Raw genomic sequence first — 10,467 nt, forward strand, 5'->3', positions numbered from 1 at the left:
TTCAGTATATGTTCCCTGGCATACTAAATATTTACCATTGTCCTTACATTACGGCCTTCAGTGGAGAGAAATAGGAAATGTGAATATGAATCTTTTATTGACCCTTCAAAGCCCAGTGGTTGCTGTATGTTCCACTCGCTTTAACACACTAAAACTCTGCATTCTGCCCAGAGAGCATATTTGGGTTTCGTAAGGCTCGCACGGTAAATAAAGACTGTTCCCCTTAACAGCATTAACCGGGTCGTCTTTGTAGCGGAGACGTAATATGTTTCCTGTGAGGTAAGAACTGAATTTTTAAGTATTATTTAGAATACAGTAATTCTTTCAAGGGTTAAGCAGTCAGATATCATAAAATGAACACAAATGATATTTTGTGAAGCATTTCATAGAACATTTCTGCGGAAAAATAATATGTAATCGCTTCTGCATTGATGAATGGGGTACATGTGAGCTTGTAGAATCATGGATAGTTCAATAAGGTCAAATCCATACCACATTTTGTATCATCACTCAGGCAATTGGAGGCAGGCGATCCCTCGCACTCCTGCGTGGTAAATAGCCCGGCTGGAGGTAAGTCAGGGAACCTTCAGAGTTCACACTGACTCCAGTACTAAAGACAGACAACAAACATGCCCACAACACAGACACATTGACGTCAGCCGTGCACCAGGGCGGATCATTCCAATACTTATCGTCCACATGTAAATAAGACAAAAAAAATACACAATTCGCAGACTCTGAGGTTAAATAATGTCTGTCACATTTACATAGAAGCAACGCCCTTAAATGAACATCTAACACTTTCTGGATGCACAGTTCACTCATTCACTCTCATGGAACTGAGCCCTTCTTGAGAAGCTGCCAACTGTGCAGCTACTGCTGGTTCGATGCCACCTCCGTCCCATCTGACCTCCTGTACTCCCACTAAATCTACCTTATATTTTGAAATTTCTTCCGCCACTGCCCTGAGCGAACCTGCCATATACATACTTCTAACATTACAAGTACCGAATCTCATATCAATTTTTTTTAGCTAGGTCGTCTATCCAGAGGATCCGTCCAGGTCCGAGACTTTTTGAACATTTTCGTAACAAGCTTATTTTTTTACAGCGAGGAGTTGTTAGCCCCACGCCCAACACCAAAGCTGGAGGACCACCCTTGTTGGCTGTCCGCGACTGCTTATTCAATATATTCGCAGCTTCCTTCCACGCGCAACCTGAGAACGCGCCATGCTGATGTGACAAGGGACCCACCTAACCTGGGGATGCATAGCTATCCTCAAAGATGTAAGAATACGTTTTTTTTTCGTTTGTTTAATAACGCTGTTTAAAACACAAGCGTGTCTAACTTCATGGAGCAAGGTCCTTCTTGCAAAGCTCACAGTCATTCAGAAGGTCAAGAAATTTCCAGCGTCTTATGGAACCAGAAAGTTCATCATCATGTCGGCAGAGGTGTCCTTAATTGTACTGTAAAGATTGAAGGACAATGGACGTGCATATTGGAACTCCCCGTACTGGGGTTAAGAAAGCACCCCTCGCTGTATTTCCCAACATATAACCACAGTATCTAAAACTACTGCATAAGTACTCTGACTGAAACACTGTCAACATACTCCATTACACGGGAACAGTTGGATACACATAAAGCGTGCTGCCAGTGAACACGTCTACCAACTCACCCAGGTATGGAGTTAGAATTGGAGATAACAGGGACGGCATCCGCTACGCTTTCTCTGCTCATCTCGTCGGCCATTGCCACCTTGAGCTGATGTCCGAAGCTCGCAAGGTCCTCTCTGAAGATCTCGCTGCCCGGCGTGATGGCGCCACTAGTAAGCGGAGGCAAGGGCGTCATTCCATCCCCTCCAGTTTCCCCTTCCACGACTTCGCCTGCAGCGTTTACCAGAGCTTCTTGTTCATCGTCGTTGTAGATCTTGAAGTAGGCGAATGCAAGGTAGATGACGGAAATGATAAAGGACGGGATGGGAATAGCCATGGCGTACACGAGATTCATGTACACCTGCCACATATCCAGCTCGCTCATCACTAGTCCCGGATCTATCTTGCTGTAATAACACGAGAAGTTGGTCCCCGGTTCACTGTACTTCTTCACAAAAATGCTGCAATTGAGCATAGGCGGGTATCCACACCCTTTCACATTCGGGAATAACCTTGCTTTAGCATAATACCATTCTGAGTCGTTCCCTAAAAGTCCGGTTTGCTCTGATGATTCCAATCCATTATGAACTGTCTCCTCTTCGTCTTCGTCCATTTCATTAGAATAGTCATACTGCCGAATGGCTCTGCCGGATCTCGAACTGGTGTGCTCTACTTCGCGCCTCTTGACAATGTTACTAACATCTCTTTGTGACCTCAGATACTCATGAAGTTTAGCAACAATATCGTCATCTGCTGACCCCTCAGCTACTTCGTCCTCCTCAGTATTCCCTTCCTCGCCTTCCTCCGTCTTAACTACTGGTAGAATTTTGTAGTTGACGCGGATCTGGGTGCATTCGAATACATCCTTGGTGCAGCCTTCTCGACACGAGCTCCACGTGCAATTGGACGCGCCCTGCCTGGTTTCGGTATCAACCGTCTGACAGAGGGCGGCCACCGGGTCGAACTGCATGAAGATGGTAGTGAAGGCCGGCTCAATGACGAAAGGCACCAGGAAGAGGAAGGCGAAGAGGCTGAAAGTGCCAAGGAGGATGAAGAAAGCAGTGGTGTAGAACAATAGTTTCTGTGCGATTGTCTGCTCGACTTCTGCGTCATCCATGACGGAAGCGCGTTAACAGCTGAGCACTGTGATCTATACAATTCGTCACCACGTCAGCCTCATCCAAGTGAACTTCGTCGTGAGCTCGTGGAACTCGACGGTCGGCAAACCGGGTGTTTGTCTTCTGAAGGCCCCGCGCTCCACATGATATCGCGTAGGCGTTATGAATGCTACAGTTCTACCGCCAACGACTAGCCATTCTAATATGTGTCAGCGTTCCTCCATGTATGTACTAAGGTGTCCTGAAATATACAATGATCCTACGTGTTACATTTTAACCCTAACGAGGGGCATTCCCCATCAGGAATATTCAACACCAAGACAAATATTCTGCTAACAAGAGTAACTTTTCATACACAACATACCAACCCCCTATGATCTCATCCTCTGTCACCCCCAGCCCCCCAATCTTCCACCGTCACATCGCATCGCTCCGTAGCCATGGGAACCGGACCTAATCCGTGCTGGAGAACCTCTTCCGAACCTCTGGTAACACTTCTTATTGTAGTAACGGAACTATGACACAGCAGACAACAGTGCTACTCTACAGATATCGAATCTGCATCTTGCAACCACAGAAAGCCTGTACGCACCTATGTAAATTCCTTCTCCGACACATTCCAAGATACATAAAATCCCATTCACTTTAATTAATGTGGCAATTAAACTTTTTTTTCGCATGGGCATATAGGATCTGGGGCTTTCACGGTGATAACATTCACATGACGGTCTTCAGGTTGTCTGGTACAAACGTTTTAGAATAACATACTGTCTCAATCTCTATCCCGAAGATCGATGCATTATTTTCTTTCGAAAAATGTGTGCCCACTTATCAGACTACATGGTGCCATAAGCCAGAATATCACATCATTTCTTCAAGATATCCCGAAATTTAAGTGTTTCAAATTAAGTCTGATTAATATTCCTTGCATTCGATAATACGAAGGGGACAATACCAGAAGACACAGTCATGGGTCAGTTGACGTTTCAATTACTTCTCTGCTGCCTCTTTTAATATAATCTTCGTCTCGAATTGTGTATTCCCAGCAGCAGAGTTTCAAGAGGTTTCATTACCAAAATTCCATACGCAGTTATGTTTCCTCTGTACGAGCTGAAAGTCCAACACATTAGACCAGTGTTTCTCAGCTGCCGGGCAGCGGCCCGGTACCGGGCACTCGTCTTATAGAAAAAAAGAATTTACCATGCTGCAATCTCACAAAGGTTGACAACCAATGCATTAGAACTTTCTGATTTCGTTATCAGAATAACAGAGGCAACCTGTAAATATCACTAAGTTTCCCGTTATGCGGTTATTCTCCCGTTCCCACTAACTTCACACCTGCCAGGTTCAAACATTCTTCACAGTTCACCACTTTACGATGCAGTGCTTATAAATTTTCATTCAACGAGGCTTATACCTTGATAAATAATACACACGTGGAACACATAATATTCTTTAGTGTAAGTAATCTGACAGTGCTGACGCCTTCACACTTAAAAAGAGGAACATTCCTCGACCTGCAATCTGTCGTTTGGGGAGAATTTAGTAGTTTTCTTTTTAATTTCGTAGGGTGGGGTGAAACTGAGTTCACCTGGTACGTCAGCCACTAATTGGCCTATTTTACCAGCCGCAGATGATGGATGTGTATGCAGAATTGGGAGTGAGAATTGTTAGGAGAAACAGGTATATTCGGAGAAAACCCGCCCCAGTGCCATTCTGTCCACCACAAGTCCCACATAACGTGACCTGAGATCGAACCCGGGCTGCCGCGGTGGGAAGCCGGCGAATAACCGCCTGAGCTATGGCACAGCCTAAGTTTGTAGTTAATTGTTATGGAAGTGAGTAGTACGGTGGCTAATCAATATGTAAGCGACAGAGAAATTCAGGGGGGAAAAAACAAAACACGAATCCTTCGTTACTACACACAGCAATAACAATTTCATTACTCCGGGTTCGCCTGTTCTGGTTCGGAGACAAAATAAAGTGCGACATTACACACAGGGACAGAGGTGAATTATGTTAAGACATTTACCGTCACGTGCATGGTTATAAATTTACAATAAATAACAAATTTGGACGGAGTAAAATTTGTAAAGATACAATAAAATGATTACATTGTGCAATGATGGAACTAACATACACGTATTTAAAAAAAACAGAATATGAAAAGTAAATAAAAATGAAGTTAAACTGCAGTGTAAGATTAAGAAATATGCAAGCTGATTATATTTTACATGGAAATTGAAATAAAAAACAGAAAGGGGCCTGAAAACGTATTATTATTATTATTATTATTATTATTATTATACTAACTGCTTTGTTTTTGTATTCTGTTTGTGTTTTGTTTCTTTTTCTGAATTTGTTGCCACTTTGTAACTTCGTAATTGGAGTTTAGGTTGTAACGTTTGCATGCAAATAAACAAGAATGGAATTATTATTATTATTATCATACCCGCAAAACTGTCATTATTACTCGAAACTTAAGGACATGCGTTCTACATCTCCATGTGTCTTCATAACCTTAGCCAGTGCACTAAATCTGTCGGTAGCAGTGATTTACTTGATTTGATTTTTTCTTACTTTATACTCTTACGTACTATTTTTGTCCACTGTGGAACTCGATAATTATCATTCTCCTTTGGTTAGTGATATTCACTTGCCATTTTTTAGTTGCATTAAAAATTACGAGTGTCCCTACCTTAGATTTGCATCAGGGGATTATATCAAACTTTATAACATTCTCTCAGTTGAAGAAAGCAGTCTTCTGGGATTTGGCACCGTGTATATGTGGTGTTAACCGACGTTTCGGAGGAACGTATCGCCTTCATCTTCAGGGTAGAAGGAAAAATATAAGAATCCGCAGGCGAAGAGGCAGTGAGAACCGCCTGCGGATTCTTATATTTTTCCTTCTACCCTGAAGATGAAGGCGATACGTTCCTCCGAAACGTCGGTTAACACCACATATACACGGTGCCAAATCCCAGAAGACTGCTTTCTTCATCGTCACCGCCGTGAAAACCTCAAATCTTACATTCTCTCAGTTTACCATTGATCTTGTGTGCATGATACCAACTCTGTGGATGCTGCTGTCGCCAGCCTCAATGCTACTGTTCTAGATGCCATGAAACAGGGAATTTCCCCATGCGTCATCGGAAAATCAAAATCCCCACGTTAGTTTCCTAGTTCTCTAGGGTATTAAATTAGGAAAAAGAATAATTTTTACAAACTTTTAAAAAGAGGAAATCGAACTGCACTCACAATAACTTTTCCTTTTTCGGTAAGCGGGTCGGGATAGTTAACTTGGTATAGCGATGGGCTACAGGCTGGATGACCGGGGTTCGATTCCGGCAAGGTCAAGATTTTTCTCTTCTTCACATACGAGCTCTGGGGCCCAGTTTCCTATCCAATGGGTACTGGGGGCTCTTTCAGAGGCAGTAAAGCGGCCGGAGCGTGAAGATGACCATTTACCTCCATCTAGTGGAAAAGTCAAGAATGGTGAATCTATACATCCACTCCCCATGTGTCTTCAGAGCACAGTGTTTGATTAAGTAAGTAAAAGGCACCTTCTTTCCACTGGCTCTACAGCCCCCTTGGGTCCTGGCCTCTGATTTTCAGTTTCATGATAATTTTACAGACGGTAGGACTCCTTGGACGAGTGATCAGCTCATGGCAAGGCCTCTACCTAAACACAGGACAACACAAACACAGAATAAACACACACACACAGACACTAAGAATCCATGCCCTGAGTGGAATTCGAACCCACGATCCAGGCTTCCGAGCGAGCGAAGACAGTTCATGCCTTAGACCGCTCGGCTACCGTGACAGGCTAAAGGCAACTTTACCTTAGTTAAAGCTACTATTAAGGCAGACTCAAATAGCTGAAGTCCATTGATGACAATTTAAAGTCGCAAGGAAAGAAATCTTTGAAATACGTTTCTTCTTTCAGAGAAAATTCCAGTGTCTGTTCAGCTTGAGGCTGGCAGTAAGAATTTGGTCGAACCTTGGGACGCTGCTGCTCAACTTTCTAAACATTTTCAGTCAGCAATCCAGCTCCAAATGTCATCTTCACCCTTTAGCCATCTTCCAAATTTTTATCTATTTCTGATTCCGGTGTTTTCAAATCTCTCAAGCGCTTGAGACCAACTCAATAACTGGAATTGTTATTAGGGGTTGTTCTCATATTTTTGTTCCTATTTTTGAATATATTTTAATCTATAAGCTTAAGTCAGCAGTTATTTTCCTACCTTAAAGAATAAAGTGGGAATTGTCCCTGTTTCAAATTAAAAAATCAACAGTGCCTCTGTTAACTGTTACAAACCCAAAGCTCTCTTAATAATTTTTCCAAATAATTTGATCTTCTATTATTCATAGCCATGTTTTCATCTAGCCAAAGTTTAAATTAAACCACTGCCATCATAACAGAAAATCTAAATATACCACCACCTATTTTGTACCTTATCTCGATTTTAGTCGGCCCTCAGCAATAAGATGACGTCATTTATTTCGATCTCAGCAAAGCATTCGACCTTATCTTTCATACCCTGTTTCTTCATAAGTGTAGTGCTTCTGATGGTTACATATACATTCATTCATTCATTCATTCATCAGTGGCTATTGTCTAAATTATACTTGTATAAGTTGCTTCGTTTGTCGTTTGTTTGAGTGTATATGTTTATTTCTTTTTGTACGTGGTCCCCTTTACATTTGACCTCCGGCCTACTGAATAAACATGTAAATAATTAAAGAGCTGAACTCAATTAACTAGTGGTATCTACTACCGTAGATAGTAACTACCACTACCGCTTCGTATTCTGGAGGTTCCAGTTCGAAATTACGGTCCACAGACCTCCTATCTTCACTGACGTTGCCTTCCTCCCTGATATCAGGCAATGATGTGACAGTGCCTCCAATTAAGCATTCTTCCGAATCATTTCCAAATCAATGTTCAATACCTGCCGTATAATTCCACGCTATATAAACTGAGCCACTGAAAGTATTATTAAATAAGCAATGTAAATAAGACCAAATCGCTAAAATTCCAAATGAGCGTCCCACATTTTCTCTAGACAATCAGCTCATAGATGGCGGTAAGGGTGTCAGCCTTACGCGCCGGCCGCCCTTTACCTCCCCAGGAAGATTTCTGGTACTCATTTCTGTTAGAGGCTGAGTTGACCCAAGGACCATAGCGAGGCTGGAAGGATTATTAAGTCAATTGAAAAAATCGACCTCATCGGGACTCGAACCCGCGACCTTCAGGTTTGTAGCATAGTGTCTCAACGAAGCACGCCACTGCGTGCCCCCACATATTAATGATATTAATGCCAAAATACTGTGAAATAATGAACAGGTTCAGAACTGTTTACAAAATATATATAAATTATTTCATAAAATTCAGAAATACAACCTAATCGATTGCTCTTTACCTATGCTTTATAAAACATTGCTTTCTTGTAATTGATAACCTTCTGTTGCAAGACTAGCAACCGTCTCAGAAAGTTATCTGCAACATATCCTATACACGCCCAGCATAAAACGATTTATTTAATAGGTTTACGCCCAGCTAATCATTTTAACACAGTATAACCATTCACAACAGACCAAACCCAGCTCACCAATTAAGCCCTTCAAAAATTACTGCTGGAAACGACTACCTCATAATACGCTGGATTTGAGGTTCTATCAGCAGTGGCTATGACGAGTACTATCTTCTTGGATGTGACGTCATATAGACCTATAGAAGTTCACCGATGTTTCAGTGAAATATCCTGCCTCCGTCTTCAGGGTCAAACAGTACATGAAGCAACCAGTAAGATTCAAGTAGAAATCATAACGTCGGTAAATTTCTACCAGATTACATGGCATCATATACTAGAATACAGTCGTCTTCATCTGCTTAGTTCGTGGTTCATTCCAACAATCTCACTCATTTTTATAGCCACTCCGTTTTTTTTTCATATTGTTCACATTCAACACTTGACGTTTGTCATAAAATTACTGTGGCCGTTACATTCGGGCTCATTTTGAGTTATACTGCAAGCATATTCACATCTCAGTACACGTCATTTGTCAAATTAATGGGAAAACTTGCAGCTTGCTTCTTGCCGGTTGCTTCTTGGCTTACTATTTTACCTTGAAGATGGAGATCCTATTTTCCTCCGAAAAGTCGGTAATCTTATATTGGACTACATTGTGTCAAAATACACTCACATATTCATAGTAAAAACAAAAAGAAACACTATCACCATTGGAAAGTTCGTCATTTTTTACACTACCGTATGAGAATTCGAACAACTACTATGCACCTACAACAAAATTTCCAGCGGAAATCTTGAAAGCACAATATGACTATCCTACAGAATTTATGATGTAAAAGTCCACATGTTGATGAAGTAACGTCCTTTTCTGCGACAAGCGAACACCTTTCTGCACACGAAAACGAACATTTTTATATAGCAAACAAACATGAATATAAAGTCTGTCACTCAAGTAAATATATATACCCGCAAATAATCGATGATAATTCTGCTGTAGATGAAGTTGTGCTTTGAGATGGACGGGTTCGGTTTCGAAAGTCTTGCCGCTGATTTCAACAGCTACTTTGGCTGAGCGCTACGTTACTAGCATCTCCATGACGACTGCTCGTACAGGGACGAACTCTGCCCGGACTCAACGCCTACATAAAGCAGCGTCGAGATAGCGCCAGGCGTCGCGCTGCCCGACGGTACAGCAGCTCCCCGATTCTACCGCGGAAAGTTCTGTAAACTCAACTTACTGTCTGTTCTGTGGACAGTTTCAAAGAATAAAACGATTCAAGCTGGGATATACTGCGATATGACACCGCATAGTATCATACGTAGTGACCTAGGTTTCGGAGATACCTGCTGCCTCCATCTTCATGCGTGAATACAGCAGGATCTTCTATAACGTTGGTATCAATTCAGGAGACCACACGGTGTCACAAACCAAAAATACACGATCAAAATTTTCACAGCCGTAATAAGCACAGAGCAAATGATGCTCGAGATGGTTCAAGTTCGTATAGCAACAGGCGTGACCAGAGTGGTTTGAACGGCTGTTGTATTGCGATGTGGAAAGCAAATGGAAAAACTACCACATTATCACTTTTCCTGGATAGTCTCTTTCCAAAAACAGAGATACCATCTATGCGACCAGAAGACGAGGAAGAAGACGTAAGAAGATGCTGGATGACCTTGGGGACAGAAGATGGTATTCTCATTTGAAGGAGAAAGCTTGAGATCGAATTAAGTGGAGGAACTGTTTTGGAAGAGACTGTGGACCTGTCGTATGACAGATTACTGATGAATGAATGAATAACCTCAAGACTGAAATCATTATTCAACAACACATACAGACAATTCTTAACGATGAACAGGTACTTATTCATTCCAGAAATGGATCTATCAAAAAATTTACCATCTGACAGACTACAATCACGTACAGCAGAAGTCACACAATACTTGCTGTCATACAAAACTAACTTCATTAGCCCTCATTTCATATGTAGTTCACGTAAAAGTTGAGACATATAGGACCTCATAAAGCTTATGAAGCCATTAGCTTTGATTGAATTGCTTTCCTGTAGCAGGCCCTTACACATTTTCGCGGGAAACCATACAAAAAGTTAATTATCAACATTGCATATTCTTAAAATACAAACTATAACACACTAA

At 41.7% G+C, this 10,467-nt stretch overlaps 1 protein-coding gene across 3 annotated transcripts in view; it reads right to left on the minus strand.

The window, feature by feature from the left end:
* LOC111866009 (protein tipE) overlaps positions 1 to 9,434 on the minus strand; it is a 38,171-nt gene extending 28,737 nt beyond the window's left edge. The window contains exons 1-2 of one of the 3 annotated variants that reach the window (XM_023854488.2): positions 9,277 to 9,434; positions 1,679 to 3,014 (exon numbers count right to left, since the gene is read on the minus strand). In XM_023854488.2, coding sequence (XP_023710256.1) covers positions 1,679 to 2,772 — 1,094 coding nt within the window. In that variant the 5' untranslated portion in view covers positions 2,773 to 3,014; positions 9,277 to 9,434. The other 2 variants (XM_023854496.2, XM_033752132.1) reach the window with 2 other exon arrangements.
* Positions 9,435 to 10,467: the final 1,033 nt, after the last annotated feature.

Source organism: Cryptotermes secundus, unplaced genomic scaffold, assembly GCF_002891405.2.
Source record: "Cryptotermes secundus unplaced genomic scaffold, Csec_1.0 scaffold1054, whole genome shotgun sequence".
NCBI lineage: Eukaryota > Metazoa > Arthropoda > Insecta > Blattodea > Kalotermitidae > Cryptotermes > Cryptotermes secundus.